We start from the raw sequence: 26,530 nt of genomic DNA on the forward strand, positions 1-26,530 counted from the left end.
GGGTACAGCCTCACAGATATCTTTCAAATGATTAAAGAAAAGAAACTGGGAAAGTGAACAGACTACCCAAAATATTTAAAGATTTAATACCTGAGAATCAGAAGAGCCAAGACTGGCACAACACTGTAAATCAACTGTAATTCAATGAAAAAAAAAAAAAGAAGAGCTAGGTATTGCCAACCCCAATTCAACCTGAGTTAAATCTCACCCAGCTGATAAAAGTCAATGGTTCCAGCCAACAACCACAGCTATCAGTAACACCAGCTCCAGCTCCTCTGGCCTCTGACAGGGCGGCCACAACCCGTCACCCTCCCAGCTGACCGGTTCTCACAGGCAGACAGGAGATGGAGAGGGGAAAAACCAACCAGGCTTCCCAGAAAACTCAGGAAGCTGACAGTCACACCTGGTAGTCGTGGCATACCTTGGCCAATTAGTATTGCAACATTTAAGAGTTTTTATGTCAGATATCATTTTATATTTTATTCACATTTCCATTATCACTAGTACTTGTCAAAGGTTTATTAAAAATAGGGGGAAATGTTCAACAGAAGGGAAACGGTTAAGAATATTATGGTACATTAGCTTGTAATATTTGACACCATTAAACAGGATCATGGAAACCACACGAGGTTTATGAACTTATGACGATTATGAACACTGGCAACATAAAAAACAATCAAATGAAAAAGCGAAGTATACTGCATCTACAGTACGTACACATGTAAAAAACGGACTAGAGGAAAACATGAACAATGGAAATTGCTTGATTTCTTAGACTGTGCCTTTTTTCTTTTACGTAGATATCCATTACTGTTGCTATAACGGTATTTGCGTAATACAAAATAAAACTTTTAAGTATTTACGAATAGTTAACACACTTACCACAGTGGGGTTGCCACTACTTATCAACTGGCTGACTTCATGAAAAATGCTTTTGCAGTCAATTGATTTATCTAATGATCCTCGTTTTACAATTACTGCTACTGCTAATAGAATCTGTTCCCGAACATACTTTTGGAGGCTGTAAAACATAAAAATCATTGTGAAAACTTTTACACAAATCCAATATAAAAATACTCCCCAATTTCTCACTGTGCCTGCAGCTGCTGGCAGCACGGCTCACATCTGAGGCAGCGTGCTCCTGGTTATGCGCTGACTCCACAGCCAGAGACCTGGGTTCCAATCCACACTCCAGTTATTACTGGCTATGTGACCCTGGGCAAGACCGTTCACACTCAGAGCCTCAGTTTTCTCACATGTGAAATGGGGATACCAGTAACAGGGCTGTCACAAGAGTTACATATTCTTAACGCTGCGCCCCGTGCACAGCGAGCGCTGCGTGAGCGTCAGCAGCTCCGGGCGGTGTCATCAGCTCACTAAGCCAGATGGACATTCTACCAGTCAAGAGCCACATTCGGACCTAATCTCCGTCTCCAACCAGCAGTGTCATCTTAGATCCACTCCCTTCAACATGGAAAGGCAACATGCTAGCTAGCCATTATGGAAACATACACGTTCTTCCAAACCTTTGTAAATGTTCATATCTGTCCCTCAGTGTGGTGGCAGAAGCACCCATCTCAGGTGGAGGCCTCCTACAAAGCGCCATTGGGCCACAAGGGCACACGGATTTAACTGCCTTTTCACAACGGTTTCTTAAAAAGAAGGCTCAGAAAACATAACCCTAAACTATAATCCAGCCTCTAGAATGCCGTACAGATACAACCACCACATGCCCTTGGGATAAAACCCAAATTCCCTAACACGGCTTATAAGCAGTGGGTCCCATCCAAGCCTTCCTGGGGTACTCCCAATTTACCCGCTGTCCAGAACAATGATGAATAGTGCTTTCTTTTACTCTGAAAGGTGTCCCCATTTGGACATAAACGATATGGCCACCCACTTCTAAGGCCCTTCATGGCCAGGGATCTGCTCCCCTCTCATCGCAGCCCCTCCACGCACTCTCATGACCACAGCTACACCAAATCTCTTTCAGTTCCTGGCCTGTAAATGCCACTCTCTGCACGTGGCTGGTCAGTACACAGAAGGGCTCCCTCACACTTCACACAACCCGAAGCGCGCCGCGCCGAGCATGCTGCTGTGGTCCCACAGAAAAGCACGCCGCCTGCTGCGTGACACGCACTCACCAGACATTCATACACACGAACGAACGTGTCCCGCTCTGTCAAGAACGAAAAGGATTCCTTCAAAACAGACTTGAAGCATTCACTAAGCGAATAGCAGCAAAGATCCTACTGTGTGCAAGAGTGTGAACTGACCAAAGGGAATATTCGTACTTCTGAGGGGACACGATAGTTTCAAACACACTGACTGCTACTAGAAATGTACACAAAGCTAGCTTTAAACATTGTTACTGGCAAAAATTATAAATTACTAGGAAAGTAAATAATAATACCCAACATTTATGGAGTGCCTATGACCTGTCTTTATATAAACTAACTTCACAAAAATTAGTACACTTAATCCTCACAATCTTTTTAGTAAAGTACTATCAGTACTGTTATTCACTCCATTTAATAATCAGAAAATTAATGCACAGAGAGGTTAAATAATTTGCCCACGGTCATGGAGTTAAGTGGCAGAGGGGGACTCACAGTCCCTTTCTCAACCACTATGCCATACTGCCTTTAAAAAAGTGTGCCCTGGTGGCCCAGTGGTTAAGACTCTGCACTTCCAATGCAGGGGGTGTGGGTCTGATCCCTGGTCAGGGAACTAGATCCCACATGTCATGCGGTGTGGCCAAAAAATAAATAAAAATTAAAAAGTGTACCCTGCATTTCACTCTGTGCAAATTTTAATCACAATTAGGAGGAAAAAATAGAAAAGGAAAACTTCCATGCATGCAATGGGAGTACAGAACATTACGTACTTAGTATTCTACAGTATATAACTTGTAGCATTCTACCCATGCAGAGCACCAAAAGTTTTAACTAGACTCTAATCCATTCATCAGACATTCTACAATATTAAAATGTCTGTGTCATGAAAGACCAAAAAAAGGCAGAATTATTCTAGATTAAAAGAGACACAGGGCTTCCCTGGTGGCGCAGTGGTTGGGAGTCCGCCTGCCGATGCAGGGGACGCGGGTTCGTGCCCCGGTCCGGGAAGATCCCACATGCCGCGGAGCGGCTGGGCCCGTGAGCCATGGGAGAGGCCACAGCAGTGAGAGGCCGGCGTACCGCAAAAAAAAAAAAAAAAAAAAAAAAAAAGGAGACACAACAACTAAATACAACATGTAATCTGAGGCTAAACCCTGGATCAAAAAAGTAACCTATAAAGGAGGAAAAGGATACAAATAGCGTTTTCCAGAACATTGGAAATATCAAAATATGAGGTCAGAATTATATTAAATAATATAAATATAGTAATTATATCAGGAGTATTGAGATGATCTCTTAGAAGAGACACGCTGCAGTCTTCAGGGATGTAGTATCACTAAATGCTGGCTGAGCCTCTACTAGGGAGAGGGCACGTGAGTGTTCCCAGTACTACTGTTTCAACTTGGCTGAAAACTTTGTTTTCTTTTTTCCAAAATAAGAGTTTGGAGGAGTTCCCTGTGGCCTAGTAGTTAGGAATCTGGGCTTTCAGTACCATGGCCCAGGTTCAGTCCCTAGTGGGGGAACAGAGATCCCACAAGCTGCACAGCAAAAAAAAGAAAGAGTTTGGGAGACAATATATAAGTGAACTATTTCAATGTGGAACCCTACAATCAACTCTAAAATAACTCCTGAATCAAAATTATTACGGTGAGATGATTCTGGATGACACAAGAGATGACATGCATAAACACAGCTGAAACCGCCGAGCTCAGTGGGGGGTGGAGGTGGGGCTGTGATAAATCAGCAGCTCCAGGGCAAGTTGGTATCCACCCAAAAGGGTTCAGTAAACAACGGATTAAAATTTAAATAAAGGAAGAAAACCAGCATGAAGCAGAAGAGAAAGGTTTGAAATGGGGGCGAGTTTTCCTTATTCTGTTAAAATCAGAAAAAATAAGCCACACCCTCACTCAGAGATATGTATACCTGCTCATCCCTGGAACACGCTGTCCATTAAACCTGTAATGCTAATAGGCTAAGTAACACTTGGTTTTTTTCTCTCATACATTTTTCGATATGTGAAGCACTTACTAGCACTTTACTGAGTGCAAAAGTCATGCCAGTAATTATTATTAAATATTATGAACTCAGAGGCTGTCAGTGAAGTCAGCAGGAACAAAGGTATGACAGCACGCTCGAAAGTTTTATGCATCTTTATCGCCGTCAATCAACATTCCGAATTACCAGCATTTCTGATTATGTAACATTTTCTTCACTGAGTGTGAAACTAAGTATCTATGAAAAAAGTATCAACGGCACAAACTGCATACATACAATGTACGCTGCCTCGTCTTAGAAGACAACTTGGAATTAAGGGGACTTTAAAAAAAAAAGATACAGAGTAAATGAATTTCTCCCAAAGTTGTACGGCTAATAGTTTTCCTCATTTGTTTTTAAATCATACAAGCAATGAATACACACAATCTTGTAAATTTTTAAAACAATACGTGTATAATATAAAAAGAAAATTCACTTTCATCCCATTCCTCAAATCTGACCCCCTATCCAAAAAAAATCGTTAAAGAATCTGGTACTTTTTCTTCTACAACCTTTTCAATGCACGTTTCTATGTATTGACACATATATATACGTGTAACATTTGGTTTGATAATGGTGCCTGATCTCCCCTCACCCTCCTGGCTACCCACTTACGTCTTATAATACATACCAAGAACCAAAAGAAGATCAAGTTAAGTATAAAGGATTTTCGACAGAGTCAAAGATCAACTTTTATTTATAACCAAAATCCCGGAACTAAACAACAAAAAAAACCCTAACATCGAAGCACAATCTCTTCAAAGAAACAAAACCCAGTGACACAAGCTTAAATTAAAAAGTATTCTTTCATTAAGTCCCAAAACAACCTACAATCGTGTGTGGGTTTTTAAAATACAAGCCCACACAGAGCTTAACCATAAATGTCAATCATTAAAAAGTAAAGGAAAAAGCATCCCAAAGGATGGCTCAGGGAAGTGTCTGGCGGCGCCTCCCCTGCGCACTTACTGAGGCCTCTGTAAGACGTAGGTTAAGAGGAATGTGCGCAGTGACTCGACGCTCCCTCTCTCCAGGAGGATCCACTCGCGGACAACGGCCTCCATGACGGCTGTGGCAGCTTGAAAGAGGACGTAGTCTACCTTACTCGTTTCTAAGGAGGAAATAGACACCTTCTTCAAACAGCAGCTCACCTTCCCCTGAACATTCTGCATTTCTTAATTTTAAAGAGAACTTTCAGACAAGGAATGAGATGGTTACCTGTTCCTTTTTTATCCAGTGACCTTTGCTCTAGCACCACAAAGAGGTTAGTTCCTCTCAGAAGACACCTCAGGCAGGTGGCAGCTAATCACCGATCACAATTTTCACAAACTTTCCTCACCTCTCTTCAACTGTTACTTCCAAAGCATGAAGAACTAAAAAATAACACAGCTTTAAAAAAAATAAAATAAAAATATAAAGCAATCAGAAAATTTCCTAAGAGATTCTCACCCTGTGCAAAACAGAACTTTGTATCAGAAAAGTATCTAATAAACTAGTCTTTGAACATTACTATCTGCGAGGAGCCATGCTGTCAAAATATGTTTGTTCAGTAATTAATTAAGCTTTCAGCAGGATGGCCCATCTCCAATAGCAAGTTCAGAAATAAACACAATCATGTTCATGTTCTTTTTCTCAAAATGTTAAAAAAAAAAAAGGGGGGGATCACATTTACACAAGGTGAGAAGTGCTTGTGCATTTTCTGATTGCAATACTGATCAAACTGAGTAAAATCCCAAAGCTACACTCAGAAAGATCCAGCTTTAACTAGCAAGTTACAGTATCCAAACTAAGAACTGAATCAGGAGGGGAAAAAAATAGAAAATTAACATACTGAAGAAATATTTTACATTAATTTTCTATTTTTTCTTTAATTCAGCAATACCACTACAGTCAGTTTCCAAATAGCATTATCAAAAGGGAGAAACAGTCAAAATGAAGTCAAGAAAAAGAAACTTTTTGAAGCTCTACAAAATAACCATCATGCGAAACCCATGCAGAGTCTGATTCAACTCCTGGGTATTTGCCAAGATCACTAGACAGGAGTGCCTGGAAGCCCGAGAAATACCTCTAGGCACAGAATAACACCTTCAAGAACTTCTCAGAAGAGAATGAAGATACAGGCAGGCACATCATTTTCTCTCCATTTCAAGCACAGATCATTTAAAAATATTACAAGTGATCTTGACACAATTTTCTATAAATATGTGCGAGAAAAGGTATGCCTACATCAATTCCTATCACACTAGACTACAGCACGGGAGTTTTGAACATACTAAAACTAGCAAGAGGAACCAATCTGGACCTTTATTTTTTTTTAAGTTCGATTAGTCCATGCCATCTTAACATGAATTCTAATTGAGATGGTAATCAGAACTCACAAAACTTTAGAAACCTTAAAATATAATGAATAAATAAATAATAACAGCTTCCAAAAATGTAAACCTATTATAAAAAGATGCGTTTAAAGTTCCAGGAGAAAAACAAAAAGTGTTTTATTCAAAGAGGACTGGAAACAGAAACCAGTTCTATCTATTTTGCTCACTAAGGAGAAATATGGTACTGCCTCATAAAGGTAATTCAAATCATCTCTTATTATAAACCTCTTCTTGAAAGAAAATGATGGTTGTTTGCCTATCTGTACTTTCTACTGAAATTGTAAACATTTTAAGGACCTGAAATTCTTAACCATGGATTTTAACAAGGAAGCAAAATTGTAGGGACTCATAGAATTTTAGAAATAGAACTCCGAAGATCATCTAATCCGATCCCTGCATTCGACTGTTGAAGAAACTGATGCACCAAGAGACTGTGAGAGGAAACTGCAGCCCGCGTGGCTGGGTGATGTCCTCTGGTGACATGCGCCTTGCCCTAAATGCAGGTGCCAACTAGACAAGGCCCAGCACACACTCCTGCGTCTCGTGAGCAAGGAAACACGCTCCTGTCTAACTCCCTGTGCTTACAGCCTAGCTTTTTTCTGCCCCCTCCCCTTTTTTGCAAGGGTCAGTAGGGGAACAATTACAGAAAGTAAATCACATTCAGAAGTTTTCAAGATACCTCTTTTCCTTAGATTTCTCTGTTTGGTATCAATGAAGATCTCTAAATTACTATTCCTATAAGAAACTGTCTCTAAGAATGGAGGAATCTGAAAAAAAGAAAGCCAGATTCCAAAGTTAAAAGTTTTCCTAACCTAATAAATTACACTTTCTCATAAAAACTGCCATTGGCCTTCATAGACTGCACTTAAACACAACAGAAATGTGCAGAAGATGCTCGCGGGAGCTCCGGAAGCCTGCCAGCAGAGGATGAGGACTTGACACACACAGGAGCCTTATTCTTGCTTCCTGCTGGAAAGATGCTCAAAATTGCAAGGTCCTTGTGCAGAACTCACAGTTCATCTAGAATTTCTAATACTCTTAGGGATGATTTCCCACTGACTAGGACACTGTTTAGATGACAATGTAGTTTAAGCCACTTTAGCAGGAAGCTTTCACTTCCTACCACAGTAACTCTTTAATAATAATTACGTAAATAAGATTCACACGCATCTTGTTGGCCATCTGAAATTCGAGCCAGGAAGACTAAAGCGAGAGTGAAGGTAAGGGCCGAGAGGAAGAGCACTGCGTTCTGGCTTCCGGCAGCTACGCTCCCCGCTCCGGCCCTGGGGCTCCTGTCCAAAGCAGGGGCAACGTAAGCTGCACGGTGACACACACAAGCACACCAACGGTAATGTAACAAGTCTCAGGCTTGTTCTGTTTTGTCTCGGATACCTCCGAGATAAGAAACCAAAGAAATCCTTTTCTCCCTGAGAAAAGGGCAAAAGGAAGCTGCTAAGTTAGCTCCAGAAGTGCTGGACCGAACCCTCAAGGTCTGGGGGTATTTCTTTAACAAGAGCAGAACTCACAGCTTTTTTGAAGGAACACCTGACCCTACAAAACTAGTAAATTCCTAAGTGCCAAAGACTTCTGAGGCCAAGAGGTCTGAAAGTGCTCTTCTAACAAAACGCACAAGCATGCAACATGCACACGCACGCACGCGCACAAACACACAGAAAAGAGCAAAGAAATGAAAACTACAGTGAAAACAAAAGAATAAGACGAGAAAGAAATGAGATAAAATGAGAAACATAATAAAACTTAAGTTAGCAGTGGGAAGGAAGAATTTTAAGAGGCCAGAAAAGGGAAGCATCCAAGAGAAAGTCTCCCCTTCATTAGAATCTATCACCCAGACACTCTATAAAAATGACTTATAATCCCGAAATAAGAATGTGAAAATTCTGGATTGCGATCGACTGCCACGTGCATGAGAAGTCTTCTTAGAGGAATTAACCTTTCTGGGCTGGTGGCAACTGAGTAAGGAGTTAAGATTTTCTGTGAAGTTTAGATGTAAACATTAATGTAACACAAGGCTTTGCAGTACATTAATGATATGCTTATAACACATGCACCCAACCTTTTAAACAGTTAATGTCTCAAAACCCAAACTGCTTCCAATAGCGCGGCTGGAACTAGCAATACTATTCTTTAGAAATTTTTACCAGGAAAACAAAAGTATTCTAAAACAAGCTCACAGCATAACAAAGCAATAGTTCTTCATAAAATATACATACTCTAAAAAGGAAAGAGTGGTATAAACAAATACACTCTAATAACATACTTATCACTTAGATCGGGTATTTCCAGCTAGCACAGAAGGACAACTGAGTCACAGTCAGTCGGAAGTCAGATGAGACACCACTGGGACCCTGTTTATGCAGTGAGGGCACAGCCACAAGAGCCAGACTCAGATCATCTGAGGTTTTCTACATCTATTAATGCTCAGCAGTTTCAAGGCAGTAAGGATGAAGCAAGGCTCCCTTAAATTCTTAATGATGTTTAGTTTTGCTTCTTTTAATTTAACACTGAGTTATTCTCCACAAGATAACAAATTTCCTTAGTGCCAGAAGCAAATTCAACCGAGTATAAAAACAGGCTACTCAAAAAAACCCAAAAAACAAAAATCCCCGCCTCATTTAGAATTAAAGGTGGTTATTAAACTGCTTCTCTAATGTAAGATCTAACTCCTGAAGGAGACAAGGCCGCCTTTACCGCTGATGCTAGCTCCGTGCAGAGGACAGAGCATATTTCAAAGGCCATCTGAAATGAAGTAACGGGGCAATGACATTTACATGACTGTTCACAAAGTGCTTTCATATGTTACTACGTCTGCACCTCACTACGACTTAAGACAGTCAAGTCCATTTAAGGCAAACGACATAATTATGCCCATTTCACAGATGAAAAAAGGGCCTGAGAGGTGAAGTGACTTCCTCAAGCTGCTTCCAGGCCGCAGGCACCCTGGCGCCCGGCCCTGCCCACTGAGCCCCACAGTCCTCACCCCAGCCCTGAGCTGGAGAGCACTCTGCCCACAGAGCTGGAATGGCAGGCTGTTTCCATCCAGAAACCAGAGTGCTGGTGGCTACGGATTAGTCTTCCTAAAAGCACAAGAATAAAAGGTCAGATAGTTTCGTTCCTAACGCTCAACTAACCAATTCTGTGGTCATGGACAACTCAAATAGCCTTCTTTTCTGAGCCTTCAATATGGGTTACAAAAAAAGTGGCTCCAATTAAGAAAAACAGCCAACAATTATCAGATTATAAAATAACAATAACCAATGAAATCTCTCTTAACTATTATTGAAAAATACCTAAGAGGCAGAGAAAATGCCATCTCTGAATAAGTTATGACTTCTGTGATAATTTTTAAAGGAAAGAGATCACTTCCATACATATGTCAGACATAAGGTACTCACAAAACACTTTTTACAAGAGTAAAAATCAATGCTTCATTTTAGGACATACAATGAAGATCCTACACAGAACTAACCAATACTCGCTAAGCGAGCTGAGTACAAACTACATGGTTTTTAAAAAATGATGAAAAAACAACTAAAAGAAACTGTAGAAACCCCCAAAAATAATCTTAATTTTAAAACACTGGGATACGTTATAGTACATTTCCTATAAGTGATATCATACTTGAAAACAACAGAAAAAACATTAGATTTTCCTCCCACCATTAACAGCCTTGATATTACGGTCAATAATAAAACAACTTATTGAATGTTTTATTTAAGGAAGAAAAATCCAAAGCAAAATCAGAGTTTTCTCTCTGGCTTTATGGAATATCTTTAAAGCCACTTCAGTGGAATGATTATTAATGGAAAATTATAACTGTACAAACCTGCTTATTTTTAAAGGAATTTAAAATATCTAAAGTTCAAGATAGAAAAACTAGGTATTTTTAAAGTAAACACTTACCCAAAATATGCTTGCAAACTGCAAATGGTGATTTTGATTTCCTAAATGATAAGAATATATGCTCAGCATGCTGGCGCTGCTCAGTGTTAACCATGGAAGGTGGTGCCTTGAGATTTAAAAACAAACACAAACACAGAGCACACTTGTTTAATAAGGAAGCTTGAACAATAGCAATCCTTTTACCCACAACAAAAGAAATACTTTCACTTTCAGGGGACTACCGGAGTACAAATTCTTGCTTAATTTTTCTTAAGTAACTATAGTATTAAACTTCATGATAAATATTTAAAATACAGTTTCAGGGAAAAGAAACAAATTCCTGACAAGGTGTGGATCAGAATCCTTTCAAGTTGCCTACTTTTAAGAAAGATATATTTATTTAACATCTTTTTGTAATTTTTTAAAAAAAACACAGCCTACTCATTGCCTTTTATTCTGAAATATACCACTCCATCTAAACTGACCAAGTTCAAATAATTTCTATTCTTCAGCCCTGGTGAAACTGAATCCAAAGTTACTAAAAATTGAACTTCTAAAAACAATCCTTTAAGATAGAAATATTATCAGATAATTCTACCTCAAGTTTTCTAAAATCACTATTAAACCAGAAAAATTAGGAACAGCCGAGTTTGGAGTTTACCAAACTCCTTTCTGAATAATAAATTAATCAGCCAGAAAAGCCAGCCTCCTCTCTCAACAAAAACAGCTCCTAAAAGTCTGCTCAGGTTTTTAAATTCCATTTTGTTCTAACAGTCTTTCCTCCAAAGATAATACTCTTCTGAACCAGCGCTACCTAAAATATACATTCCTAAAATATACATTCAAAGGTTATCTTTGACCTTACTGAGACCCATCTGAAGAGAAGAAGAGATTGCTTATACAGCATACAGATCAAAATATCAGATTTCTCAATTTGGGAGGGGAGGGGAGGGTGGGGGAGTTGGCAGGAAAATAAACCTTTGTTATTGTAACCAATGTAAAGTGGGGAAATCATCATTTCAACTGTATTCAAAGACTCTGGAAGATGAAAAACATAACCAGGTATATTAGATTAATATTCATTACAAACTATATCAATTATGCAACATTAGTTACTCTACTTTCAGTTAAAATAGAAAAAAAAGAAGTAAATCCAAGAAAAATTAACTTTGATTCTCTTGCCTAAAGGAATTCTTATAATTAGCTAAAGCCAGTTCAGACTACTATTCCTAATGATATAGCACCCTCTACAGCTCTCTAGATAAAAATGAAAATATTTCCATTAAAGAACTACGTTAAATAGGTAACAAGGATACACTGTACAGCACAGGGAATTACGGCCATTATCTTGTAATAACCTATAATGGAATATAATCTACAAAAATACTGAGTATGGGGGCTTCCCTGCTGGTGCAGTGGTTAAGAATCCACCTGCCAATGCAGGGGACATGGGTTTGATCCCTGGTCCGGAAAGATCCCACATGCCGCGGAGCAACTAAGCCCATGTGTCACAACTACTGAAGCCTGCGTGCCTAGAGCCCGTGTTCTGCAACAAGAGAAGCCACCGCAATGAGAAGCCCGCGCACTACAACAAAGAGTAGCCCCCACTTGCCGCAACTAGAGAAAGCCCGCGAGCAGCAACGAAGACCCAATGCAGCCAAAATTAAATAAAATAAATAATGTATTAAAAAGATAAATAAGAAATGATAAAATCACCTAGAAAAGTAATACAATAACAAAATAAAAATAAATCAGCACTATTACATTATCCTCAACTTTTTTACTACATTGCTCAGAGTATAACATGATCTTTCAGCAAGGTATAAATGAAATCTGGGAACACCATCTTTGTAGTCTTTTTTTTTTTTAAGGTTTCATTGAAGAGTGTTGGGAATTGAGAATTTTCTACCCATAATGACAAAGAGAAAAAAACTGATAAGGAAAGGCATTTCACAATTAAGAGATAAGTCAGAAGCTGAATGCAAAAAGACATACAGCAGCACACTAAACCTGCACTGTCCGAAACAGCAGCCACCAGCCACCTTTGTTAAAAGTAAATTAAACAAAAAAAAAAATTCAGTTCCTTGGCTACACTGGCCACATTTCAAGTGCTTAGTAGCACTCGTGTCTGGTGGCTACCACACTGGACAACACAGATTCAGAACATTCGTATCACTGCAGAAAGTTTTAACAGACAAACTCCATTAACGATGATAAAACTAATCATATAAGTGTAACCTCAGAACTTGAGTCTTGAGATATTGACATTCTACATCAGTGGTTCTCAACTGAGGCAACTTTGTCCCACAAGGGACATCTAGCAACGTCTGGAGACATTTTTGGTTGCCACACTGGGGAGTGCTATTGGCAACTAGTGTATAAAGGGCAGGGATGCTGCTAAACATCCTACAATGCACAACCCAGCCCAAAACACCAACAGTGACAAAGTTGAGAAACCCTGCCCTAGGTGAATTTTCTCAAACTCAAGAATCAGTGAATGAACAATATACTTCCAAGGACAAAAAGGAAACACCGTATTCTCATCCAGTCAGTCATTACGCTAGAATCACTTTATTACCCAATATTCCGTGACAATAACTGGAACCAACTTGTTTTGCTAAAAGGATATGACAGTATTTTTTACTCTCTTACGATATCTGTGTAAAAAGTTTGCTTGATACAGTTCATTGAAGGATAAATGCTAAAGGCAGGTGTGTATACAAAGATAATAAAAAAGTAACTGTCTTGCTCATTCTAACTGGTGTCTATAAATCTAAAAATAAAAATGGCTCACAATTAGGAAGCAAAAAATATGGTCATCTTCTGCTCATCAATATTATATGCCATTGGGACCTCCCTGGTGGTGCAGTGGTTAAGAATCCGCCTACCAATGCAGGGGACATGGGTTCGAGCCCTGGTCCGGGAAGATCCCACATGCCACGGAGCAACTGAGCCCGTGCACCACAACTGCTCAGCCTACGCTCTAGAGCCCGCGAGCCACAACTACTGAGCCCGCGCACCTAGAGCCCGTGCTCCCCAACAAGAGAAGGCACTGCAATGAGAAGCCCACGCACCGCAACGAAGAGTAGCCCCCACTTGCTGCAACTAGACAAAGCCCGCGCGCAGCAACGAAGACCCAACACAGACATACATACGTACATACATACATAAATAAATAAAATATTAAATGCCATCAATGTTTTCAAAAGTATTGTTTTGATGATTCTAAAGCAGGGAAAAGAATCAGAATAATAAGTGAAAATGTATTAAAGATTCATCTGATGTCTAGAATCAGTACTACATTTTGAGGGTGAGAATGTAACAACCAGGAGTAGAGACAAGACCCAAGAGGAGTATTTGAAACCTGGACTCAGTATTTACAGAGCAGAAGATGAACGCAAAGAGATACAGTCACACTCCAGACTCGTGCAGCCCAATATGGCAGTCCCTACCCCCACTGACTATGTAAATTAATTAAAGTAAAAAATTCAGTTCCTCCTCTGCACAAGGCACGTTTCAAGAGCTCAACACCCACATGTGGCTACTGGCCACCACACTGCAGAGTGCAGATATAGAAGACGCTACTCTTGAAGAAATTTAATTAATTCAACAAATATTTACAGAGTGCTTACTATAAGGTTACCTAGATTCATATGATTTGATGCGATGTTATGTGATAGATTAATGTACAAAATAACTGCTATCACTTACAGAGCACTTATTATGTACGAGGCACTATTCTAAACACTTTCCTTTTAACGTAAACGAAATCATTTAATCTACACATTAACTCCCTGGAAATAATTATTTTCCTAGTTTAGAGAAGAAGAAACAGACGCATAGAGGTTAAGTGACTTGCCAAATGTCACACAGCTAGTCACGGGGTGGAGTCAAGAGGAATGCAGTCTGGCTCCAGACTCTCTATGCTCTACCGCTGCTCAATTCCTAAATGTCAACACTGCTCCATGTGTGCTGCCTAGTCTAGCAATAGGGTGATTTTTCTAACATCTTATCTGATTAGGTCACTATCATACTACTGTTGTTTTCTAATTAGTTCTCTAATTCCTGCCACAAATCCACAAAATATAGATAGACCAGCAAGATTGGGGTCAAATAATTTTGTATTAAAACATGGATATATTATGGACTAGAATAAAATTCCTATTAACCTTTTCTGAAAGATTTTATTTATTTGGCTGTGCCAGGTCTTAGGTGCATAGTTGCAGCACGTGGGATCTAGTTCCTGACCATGGATCGAACCCAGGCCCCCTGCATTGGGAGTGTGGTGTCTTAACCACTGGACCACCAGGGAAGTCCCTCTATTAACTTTTTAAGATAAAAATTGAGAAATTTTAGCTTATACAAGCTGTTTTGGTGTACTCCCTAGCTCCCGCCAAATATATATTCACTCTCTTTTTACCATAAGAGTCACCTTAGCAGTAAAACAAATTTTAAGAATATTAATATATTCCCTTCCACCCTGGCTTTGTTCAGAGTCTCATCATCTCTTTGCAGAACAACTTAACAGCCTCCTAACTGGTCTTCCACCTCACAAATTGCTTCCCTCAGATGAGATTTTCACACTGCTGTCAGAGTGAAACCACAGAACTGACATGTCACACTACAGGGTGAGTCCAAGCTAATTATTGTGCAAATAAGACCTTAGATAGCCCAGCCCCTGCCTATTTCTCTAGGCTCATCTCCCTTCCCCCTTTATTCATTTCTTTCATTCAACAAATATTACCAAGCAACTATTATGTGCAAACAAGGTCCCTAAACTAACACATATTAGCATCTAGCTAGGGAGACCAACATTCATTAATTAACCACACAAATAAATGTAAAATTCCAGATGGGGCAGGTGTTATCTAAGTATAGGACAGGTGAGTCTCACCTTTCTGAGAAGCTAAGGCAGGCTTTCCTGAGAAAGCGACTGTGGGGAGACCTGAAGGATCAGGTGAGAGAGAGAAAGAGCGTTTTAGGCAGAGGGAACAGTGTATGAAAGGTTCTGTGACAGGACCAAGGACAGGAGAGGGAAGGATGGAGAAAGAACTAGTGCGGCTGATGCAGAGAAAAAGATGGGAGAAGGGTCCTCAGAAGCTGGAAATATGGGCTTCCCTGGTGGCGCAGTGGTTGAGAATCCGCCTGCCAATGCAGGGGTCACAGGTTCCATCCCTGCTCCGGGAAGATCCCACATGCCGCGGAGCAACTAAGCCCGTGTGCCACAACTACTGAGCCTGCGCTCTAGAGCCCTCAAGCCACAACTACTGAGCCCGCACTCCTAGAGCCCGTGCCCCGCAACAAGAGAAGCCACCGCAATGAGAAGCCCGCGCGCTGCAACGAAGAGTAGCCCCCGCTCACCGCAACTGGAGAAAACCCGCGCACAGCAGCAAAGACCCAACACAGCCAAAAATAAATAAATTTAAAAAAAAAAAAAAAGGAAGAAGCTGGAAAGATAAAAACTTATCGAAAGCCTCACAAGGGAAAGCAGTAATAAAACTTCAGTTCAAACCCGGGCAATCTGTCTCTGGAACCCTTCCCTTACAGCATATTTCCATCCACAAATTACGATCAAATGTCCACTATGTGCCAGGCAATGTGCTAGATGCTTCAGACGCAACAGTGAGTCATTGATAAACAAAAACAAACAGAATCCATGTTCCCAAGGAGCTTACAATCCAGCAGAGAAGTCAATCATATAATCAAATAAGCAGCTGCCATCAATGTTACTAAAGCAAATGGTGCCATGGGAAGAGAATTTAACCTAGTTCAGAGTGGTCAGACTTTTCTGTCAAAGTAAACACCTACACTGAGATCTGAAAAATTAAATGTCAACTAGGCAAAAGAGGGAGAAGGGTGTTCTAAGCCGAGGGAATCCATGCATGTAAGGTTCAGGAAGGAGACAGCAGATCCAACGTGTGGACTGATGCCCCGTCTGCGCAGCCCAAGGCCAGCTTCCTCAATGTGTGACCGGGGCAGTAGCATGGGGCCCAACTCTCCACAGGGCCCCATGCTTAATGCAATACTCTGCGCTCGCCATCCTGAAATTCTTAATCATTTTATCTCTGAACCTGTATTTTGTAAGCGAAGCCCAATGGGACAATGGAGCGTGCATGGGAGTAGTGAGGACAGGATGGTGGCCAGGCACACGCGCACGTGTCTCGAGGCAGCCTGGGGCACCAGGTCAAGGTGGCTAGGGTGGGAGCTGGGCCCAAGCAGGCAGCAGCACCCGGACCCATGGCGAGGCCAGCTTGGCTCTCCATCCCCAGAGCCCGTCCCTGAGGCACCTGCACAGACATTAACTCTCCAGCCTGAGCACTGTGACAGGAAGTCAGTAAACTTTCTCAGTAAACTACAAAACAAAAATGTACACACGGACACCACAATAAAGCATTTCAGGGAGTTATCAGAATTTTTCAAAAAGTTTGATTCTTCTCTCTGGAGACTTCCCTAGTGGCGCAGTGGTTAAGACTCTGTGCTCCCAATGCAGGGGGCCCGGGTTCAACCCCTAGGCAGGGAACTAGATCCCACATGCCGCAACTAAGGAGCTGGCAAGATGCAACTAAGGAGCCCACCTGCCGCAACTAAGACCCAGTGCAACCAAATAATAAACAAATATTTTTTAAAAAGAATTTCTGATTTTCAAACTGCTACAGCAAAGCAAACATCTACAGGTTTAGAAACAGAAATTAAATTCAGAGATTGTCACATTCAATGGAGAAGAATGCTGTTTTAACATAAAGCTCTGTATGAACCATTTATTAATGAGGAAGACAATTTTACTTTTTTCCTACAATTGAAGATACAACCACAGGATACATAAATAGGCGTTTTTAATTACATACAAATCATTAAGCTACTTGTGGTTTCTTGTATAACCTCTGCAAGTAACAATAACTGTCACAGGAACATTAAAATATTCATAAATTTACACCTAAAATTAAATTCAAACTCACATGAAACTGATTTATGTGGAGAGTTCAATCTTTTTAGAAAAACTGTTCTGCAAGAATCATGAGATGTAAATGCACTACAATTTACACTTGTAAATAATCATCATCTTCCCTCCGAATCCACAGGTTCCACATCTGAGGATTAAACCAACTACAGATGGAAAATATCTGGGGAAAAAATTCCAGAAAGTTCCAAAAAGCAAAACTTGAATTTGGGACTTCCCTCGAGGTCCAGTGGTTAAGATTCCACACTTCCACTGCAGGGGGCACGGGTCTGATCCCTGGTCAGGGAACTAAGACCCCGCATGCCATGCGGCACAGCCAAAAAATTAAAAAACAAAAAAAACTATCACATATTAGACCCACATTTCTTGAAAGTTCCATAATATTCCACTATACAGAGTACCACAGTTTATTTACCACAATTTCTTCCAAGGAGACATCCACACTGTTTCGGTTCTTTGCTACAGCAAGGTATATAAACACTACAGTAAGTGCTTTTCCCATATGTGCAAGTATTTCGGGAGGCTGAATGAAGGGGCAGAAGTGGAACAGCTGGATCAGAGGGCATGCAGACTTTCAAGGCTCCTGTAGCACACCTCCAGACCATCTCCCAAACTTGCAGCCTGCTATGCGTCCACACACGCTGTCCATCTCCATACATCCACAGCCTGAAATATCGTCTCAATCGCAGGTCTGTTTCTGCACTATTCTATTCCAACTTCCCATTCTTTTACCACGCCAGCACCACAACCCTGCAATTACTGTAGCTTCTGAATACATTTCAACAACTGGTACAAACTCCCCCAAACCCTCCTTTCTTCTTTTTCTTAACGTTTTTTGTTACTGTCATGCAATATTCTTCCAGATAATATATATTTTCTAATTAATCAGTCAAGATTTTCTCCCACCTCAAAAAAGGGTGAGGAGGGAAGAGGGATTTTTACTGATATTACATTCAGTATATAGACTAATGTGGAAGGGACTGCCACCTTAACCAGATTAGCTCTTTGGATTGAGGGACACAACCTTCATTTAATTCAGATCTTCTTTTACATTCTTCAAATAAGCTGTCTAGTTTTTGTCACAAAAATGTTGTATATTTCTTATTAAATAGTGTCCTACAGTTTATTCCTCCAGTTTTTGTTCTTAACAGAATGAGATTTTTTTCCATTTTTAGGCTGACCATTGTTGGTATAAAGGAAATCTTACAATTGGTTTATTTGCCTTATATCTGGCCACCTTACCAAACAACTATTGGTTCTAGTAAATTTTTTTAGTTAATTTCCTTGGATTTCTTCTTTCTGAATATCACCTGCAAATTATGATCTTTTTACTTTTTCCAATATTTACTTATTTGGCTGCACTGGGTCTTCGTTGCAGCATGCAGATCTTTAGTTGCAGTAGGCGGAATCTTTTTTTTTCTTTTTTGTAGTTGCAGCATGCAGGATCTTTAGTTACGGCGTGTGAACTCTTAGTTGCAACATGTGGGATCTAGTTCCCTGAAGAGGGATCGAACCCCGGGCCCCTGCATTGGGAGCACGGAGTCTTAGCCACTGGACCACCAGGGAAGTCCCTTATTCCTTTTTCTTATCTTACTGTATCAGCTAGGCCCTCCCCTTCAGAAAGTGTTGAATAATAGTTTTATTAGAACTCCCTATTTTACTCTTAAGACTATCTCCATTTACTGGTGGTTTCAAATAATTATTTTTATCATATATTTATCATTTCCTAATTTATTGAATTTTTAATCATAAAATGCTGTTAAATTTTATCAACTGCCTTTTAGGTTATCTATGGATGATTTCAAACGTCTTTCACATTTCTTCTTTGGATCACTGGTTATGTTCCAGTTAGCTGAGTTTGACACAAATCCAACTGCAAAATACAAATTTAATTAAACTGAATTTTAAATAAAAATTTCCTGTTACCTAGTTTTTTGAGAAAAAGAACTGTTAGTGCCAGTCTAATATCTAGCGCCACAGCAGGGATGAAAAGACAAGGTTGAAATAAATAAAAATGCTTACACAATACAATGAATCTTTTCAATACGAAAAGTAAATGCTATAAGCAAATTAATTTTATGACGTGCACTATTGATCGCACGCACACACACACACACACACACACACACACACACAAAGCATTATACCTTATACCTAGAAGGGGCTCAGGAAACACTAAATAAATGCTCAACTATTCCCCAAACACACTGCACTTGGTTCTCTCAGGCCTTCACACAAATATGTCCCTCTACCTGGGACACCCCTATCCAACTGGAGAACTCCAATTTGTCCTTCATGTCTCCGCTTAAGGATCACCTAGGTTTTGAGAAGCCCTCTCTAGGTCCCATCTCAGCCTCAGATAGACGTCCCTCCTCTGTACTCTCACAGAGCAGCAGCATATGCTCCTATTATAACATCACCTAATACTCGCTAATAGTTTTGCCTTTCTTCCCCGTTAGACTTTTGTTCTCCTTGAAAACAAGGCCTGTTTCTCCTGTCTCCTCAGCATACATAGCATCGTGCCCAGCACACGTGTACTGAAGAAATGCTGCAGAATAAGTAAATCAAACAAGATGGTAAGAATTTTTCTACAGCACTACATTTTTGCAGATGCTTTTAAAATGTTAACCAAATTCCAAAATAAAAGCCATGAAAACCAATCATGAATCTCTCTCATTAAAGTTGCATTTAGATTTATTAAAATCCATTCCAGCTTTAAAACAAATATATGAAATTACTTTCCTATAAAGTATCAATTAACATACATATGAAATTACTTTCCTATAAAGTATCAATTAACATACATATGAAATTACTTTCCTATAAAGTATCAATTAACATACATATGAAATTACTTTCCTATAAAGTATCAATTAACATACATATGAAATTACTTTCCTATAAAGTATCAATTAAGATACATATGAAATTACTTTCCTATAAAGTATCAATTAAGATACATATGAAATTACTTTCCTATAAAGTATCAATTAACATACATATGAAATTACTTTCCTATAAAGTATCAATTAAGATACATATGAAATTACTTTCCTATAAAGTATCAATTAAGATACATATGAAATTACTTTCCTATAAAGTATCAATTAAGATACATATGAAATTACTTTCCTATAAAGTATCAATTAACATACATATGAAATTACTTTCCTATAAAGTATCAATTAACATACATATGAAATTACTTTCCTATAAAGTATCAATTAACATATGTGCTCTGCATTATTTTATACTGTCACTGCACAACCCTTTATCCAAGGGAGCCAGGGGAGCAAAACCAAGGAAATTTAAGACAATAAATAAATCACTCTTTGGATTTATGGTTCAAACAAATGCAATATTAATAACAAAAGAATACTAGGTTTCTCCATTATGGTGTCTGTAAAATCCTAACACATTCTTTATTTTATATCTATTCACATAAAGGAGAAAATGGAAATAAACTTCTTTAAAATTCATCCACAATGAAGTCAACAAAGAAAAGTGCAGGAAGATATGGATCACACCATCTCATTTATGTAAAAAAATACATTAGGGACTTCCCTGGTGGCGCAGTGGTTAAAAATCCGCCTGCCACTGCAGGGGACACCTGTTCGAGCCCTGGTCTGGGAAGATCCCACACGCCACAGAGCAACTAAGCCCGTGCACCACAACTACTGAGGCTGCGCTCTAGAGCCCGCAAGCCACAACTATTGAGCCCGTGTACCACAACTACTGAAGCCCACGCGTCTAAAGCCCATGCTCCACAACAAGAGAAGCCACGGCAATGAGAAGCTCGCACACCGCAAGGAAGAGTAGCCCCTGCTCGCCCCAACTAGAGAAAAGCCCACGCACAGCAATGAGGACCCAATGCAGCCAAAAATAAATAAATTAATTGATTATTTTAAAAAAGGACATATGTGTGCTCTTATATGCTCAGAGATCTTCAAGATGGATACCCAAGGAACAGTGACCTCTGAAGAGAGGAGATGGGGGCTTAGCGAGCCTTTACTTTCCCCATATACCTTTGTGCACAGCTTGAATTTCTTAATATTCAGAAAGGCATTGATAAGATTTTTTTAAATCAAGGATAATATTTACAGTGTATCATTTATACAAAAAGCAGTACATAATGTATATTGTAAAGGCACAGGAAATAAGGTCACAGTATATTCAAACTTAATACAGATTGCTTAGGAAAGGGGACTGAGAGTGGGGGAAGGAGGGAACACTTGTTATTCTGTACACTGTGCGTTGTTGATGTACTTTAAAATAACATGTTCCAGTATTACTGTCATAATTTGTAAATGACATAAAATGTATCAGCAACTCCAAATTCTCAGGTCTGTAACTGTAACCTGCTATAAGTTCTTACAGTCAGAGACACACTCTCACTGCTGAGAATGTCAGCACAGAAGTGTGGTCCACTTTACTTACTCTGTATGTATTTAATATCCTCTCAAAAACGCATGGTTAGGTATCTTAAGCAGAAGCCAACAACTGGAATCTTTTTGGAACAGAAAATTTCAAGACCTATTTAAACAACGCTCCATTTGCACACTGTCTTCAGAATAGATGGCGTCACGTGCATACTGTTACTAATTTACAAAAGCCCTTCCTCATTCTAGTTTGTTCACCTTCAAATTTATTTTCCAGCAAGTAACCTCACTGTCTTGAATCAGAAGACTAAGCAGTATTCACAAACATGTACAGAAAATACTCCCTATTACTACTTTGGGGGTTGGGGGCGGGGAATCAGGCTTTATGTTGAGACCTACATCTATAAATCCCATAAACATCTTTTTTACTCTAAAGGTCTAATATACTACTTTATTGGCAGCTTATCCAATAACCTAAAGAGGAAAGAATATAGGTGTTCACAGTGAAGCAACTGCAATAACCAAAAACACATTTTGAAATTTCCCATCAAGCAATAAAATTTAACATTTATAGTATTATAATATGTTGACTTCGAGAAGTAACATGGTTGAGTAAGTAAATTTTAAAAGAGTTCTGAAATGGGAGTCTGGTGATCTAGGTTCTGGATCACTCTTATCACAAATTTGTTCTGTGACCTACCTTTGGCAAGTCACTTCTACCTCTTTGAACCTCAGTTTCCCCATCCGTAGAATGGAAGGCAAAACACTTAAACTAGATTTTTTTTTCAGGGTCTCTATTTCCTGAGAGAGGCTGATAAAAGCTATAAACCCTATTACCAAAAATGTTATGTCTGCACCCAAAAATTTACTTACAATTTCCTTCTAATACCCATTGTGAACTCCCTAAGACCTCTGCACGAAAAGATCTCCTGAGATTGTTTTACACACTAAAACGCCAAGCTGATTTTCATGAAAGAAATATATGGACTACCAAATGGAAAAATTAAGCAAAAATAATTGTGAAAGACATCACTAATTACTTTGAATCCCAAAACATATTAACAGCTAAAATACACAGCAGTTTTCTACAAACAAGATTTCCTCAAGGACTTCCCTGGCGGTCCAGTGGTTAGGATTCCACGCTTCCACTGCAGGGGGCACGGGTTTGATCCCTGGCCGGGGAACTAGGGTCTCACAAGCCGCGTGGCGTGGCCAAAAAAAAAAAAAAAAAATTTCCTCAGATGGATATCCATCTGACCCACAGACCCGATAAATGCTACGATCACCTGTTCTTTTCCTTTTTTTTAATCTTCTAATGCTAAGTAACTGAAGGAGATTTGACAATCTTAGCTATCCCCAAATTAATGAATCTACCTGCTTTCTAGTCCCACTACCCCACAGGCCAAGAACCACAGGCTGATAACAGACAAAGCTGAGCTGGAGTCCCCACTCTGCTACTTGCCTTGAAAATCTGGGTAAATTACTTAGCATCTACACGTTTCAGTCCCTTAGTCCAGAAAATGGAAATGAAAGTAATAACTACCATAGTCACTGATGATTAAATACGGTAATATATGCAAAGTGCTTGCATAGTGCCTCACACACGGTAAGCACCCAATAAAATGTGAGCTATTATTGTTAATTATAATAAAACGGAATGCAGCTTTCATACTGAGAAATCATGCAGTAAGCGCTACTCTTCCACATTTTTAAACAGTAAGTGGACACTTCCAAAAAGGAATTTCCTTTTTTTTTTTTTTTTTCCAGCCGTGCTTCGAGGCTTGTGGGATCCTAGTTCCCTGACCAGGGATGGAACTCAGGCCCCCTGCAGTGGAAGCATGGAGTCCTAACCAATGGACCGCCAGGGAATTCCCAGGAATTTCCTATTTTTAATAACATTTTTTTCAATACTCTTCTCTTCTGGAAAGATTTAAAAGTACGTAAATGGATACCTATACAAAACATATGAGAGGTGGTAAGGTAGAGTAGAAAGAGAGCGAGTATTAGAGTCAGACAGATGCGAGTTCTAGACCTAATTCAGCCACTTAGTAATTACATAACCTGGGCCACCTTAAGCTCTCTCTCAACCTTGTAAGGCGGCTGCAAGGATTAACAAAGTACGTAAAGCATCAAGCACAGCATCTGGCAGGTAATGTGCACTCAATTAACAGTATTATTCCGATTCTTCTCAGCTACTCCCTTATAGGTGATAAAACTAGCTTTGCCAGGGAAGACAGAAGGTCCTAGCAAGCACAAATGCTAATTAATACTCAGGCCAGGGGGCTTCCCTGGTGGCGCAGTGCTTGAGGGTCCACCTGCCGATGCAGGGGACGCGGGTTCGTGCCCTGGTCCAGGAAGATCCCACATGCCGCGGAGCGGCTGGGCCCGTGAGCCAAGGCCGCTGGGCCTGCGCGTCCGGAGGCTGTGCTCAGCAACGGGAGAGGCCACAACAGTAAGGCCCGCGTACCGCAAAAAAAAAAAAAAAAAAAAATTCAGCCCAATGATGAAGGGCACATTTTTACCTGATCGACCTTAGAACTAAAGCAGTGTTTTGAGGGTCACATACTCCTTCCAAAGCCTAATGAAAATGGGGCCTCTAGCTCCTAGAAATTTTTCAGATATTTCAGGAAACGCTGTAAGTCAGAGATTTTAAAAACTTTGTATTGAGGGGGAATAGTAGCTGGTTTTTTCTGGACTTAACTTGGAAGAGTCTGAAAACGTTCTCTAAGTCAGTTTTTGTGACAAAACGATTCACCTAACTTCGCTCATAATGCAGCAAGTAAATCCTGCTTTTAATTAGGCTTCTCAGTTTCATGAGCTAAATTTCATGAGCTACCTGGTGTTGTGTGTGAAAACAAAACTTGAGAAAAGGAACTACAAACTATGCTAAAATTAGTTCAAATATTTTAAACTATGATGCTTGAACACATAACCCAAACACCGAAGCAAAAGGGGAAAAAAGGTGCAAAAAGGTAACGAAGCTGGCTACATTCATTTCTTAGAAAGGCTGTGTCAATTCAAGGAATCAAATAAGCCTCTAGCTTCCAAAGAGATCTACAAGCACGGAAGTCATGATTTACAAAAAACAAAACTGAGCCAGCAAATACAGTTTACTGAGTAACTAAATATGGTTTATCCTTACTTCTACTCCCTGCGTGGAAGGCTTCACCTCCTCCTTAAGTAGGTAAATAACCTACTCACTAAACTGCTCTGTTCACTGTACTGTAAGGGGAAGAAAGAAGTCAACGAGGACCGTAGACCCAACTCTTCTCAACGCGCGACCCGCACAGAGCTCAGTACTAGACAAAGTTTTGCCCCAATGACCTTGGTCCCTAAGATTCCCCTCCCTACCGCCCGCCCGCGCGCCGGTCCTTCCACGTGCGGCCGACTGCGGTTGCCCAGCCGTGGCTGCAGGCCGGAGAAAGCACTCGCGGACCCGAAGGCACAAGGGGAACGAGCGCTGCTAACAGCACCCAGGCCGGGCCAGCCCTCGGCCAGCACCCACTCCCCAGCGGCGCGCACAAGCCCCCGACCTCGCGCCCGCCTCTCCCCGACCCCGCGCGGGAGGGCTGGGGCGCAAGAAGCCCTTTTCCTTCGGCTCCCCACTCCGCTGCGCGGCGGGGGCGCCGGACACCCAGGGAAGGGACAGTCCGGCCAGGGGCACGGAGGCAAGCGCACAGCCGGAGGGAGAGTCCTGCGCCACGCCAGCCGCCCCCTCCAGCCCCGGGCTCCCGGGAGGCCGCGGCCGGCCGCCAGCCCTGCGGGCGCCAAGGCCGAGCGCAGCAGGGCCGCCGGAGGCAGCAGACGCGGGGCGCGGGGACGCGGCTACTCACCATCAGAACTTTGGCCGCGTTCTCCAGCTGAGCGATCACTTCTGGGGGCCCCAGCGCCGCCGCCATCATGGTCTCTCTTCAATGACGCGCCATGCGCTGCATTCTGGGAGCGGGCGCCCGGCCGGCCAATCGCGCGGCGCCCCGGGCTCGCGCGCTCCCGCCGGAGCCGTCGCCGCCGCCGACGTCGACGCGGGGTCGCGGGGTTAGGGCTGCGGGCGCGCGGCGGGGTGCTCCCCTGCCCTGGGCCGGTCCCCGCCTGCCTGCCCGCCCGCCGCCCGCCGCCCGCCGCCCGACCCGGGGGCGCCTCCGGCCTGAACGTGTCGTCTGCGGCCGCGTTCCTTCCGGGGCAGGGCGGCCTGCGGGACTAGAAGTGCCTGCGACCCCGCGGAGCGCGCGTCCTCCCCGCTCGCGTCCCCCCCTCACACAGCCCCGAGCTGCGGGCACCGGACGGGGACGAGGCCGGAGCCCCCTCGGCGGGCAGCCTAGCTTCCGGAGTCGGTGGAGCGCGCCGCCCCCGCTGTGCCGTGTGGGGACCTCGCAGCAGCGATGTTCGGTGTGGAGCCTGGAGGGAAGGTCCGTTAGGGGACCTCGGAACCCACCCTTCCTCCCCTCACTATTTCAGCGCTCACACCAGCTCCAACTGCTGGAAACCTTGTTCTGTTCTGAGCTGACACCTACTTACGCATAGGTTTCTAGCTCTTGGTGCTGTCCTGCTTCTTGGGGCTGCACAGAAAGTCACGTTCATTTCAGTGTTCGTTAAGTTTCCTCTGTTGACGTCTTCCTTTATCTCTTCTTCCAGTGGTAAATAAGCCATACTTTGGGGTTTTCCCTTCTTTATGTCCCTGCAACAGAATTGCATTATTAGCTCCATTGAAAAACGGGTTTCTTATATTGGGCATCTCTACAACTGAAGTTGAGGAAGTGAGTTAACAAGGCT

The 26,530-nt window shown here is 41.4% G+C and overlaps 1 protein-coding gene across 5 annotated transcripts in view; it reads right to left on the bottom strand.

Moving 5' to 3' along the window:
* Positions 1–25,671, bottom strand: part of XPO4 (exportin 4) — a 109,640-nt gene extending 83,969 nt beyond the window's left edge. The window contains exons 1-5 of one of the 5 annotated variants that reach the window (XM_032610975.1): positions 25,594–25,625; positions 10,445–10,550; positions 5,367–5,521; positions 5,118–5,259; positions 883–1,021 (exon numbers count right to left, since the gene is read on the bottom strand). In XM_032610975.1, the coding sequence (XP_032466866.1) occupies positions 883–1,021; positions 5,118–5,212 (234 nt within the window). In that variant the 5' untranslated portion in view covers positions 5,213–5,259; positions 5,367–5,521; positions 10,445–10,550; positions 25,594–25,625. Of the gene's footprint in view, positions 1–882; positions 1,022–5,117; positions 5,260–5,366; positions 5,538–10,444; positions 10,551–25,593 lie in introns of those variants that run through there. The other 4 variants (XM_032610974.1, XM_032610976.1, XM_032610978.1 and 1 more) reach the window with 4 other exon arrangements.
* Between the last annotated feature and the right edge of the window lie 859 nt (positions 25,672–26,530).

This window comes from Phocoena sinus, chromosome 18 (assembly GCF_008692025.1).
Source record: "Phocoena sinus isolate mPhoSin1 chromosome 18, mPhoSin1.pri, whole genome shotgun sequence".
Taxonomy (NCBI): Eukaryota; Metazoa; Chordata; class Mammalia; order Artiodactyla; family Phocoenidae; genus Phocoena; species Phocoena sinus.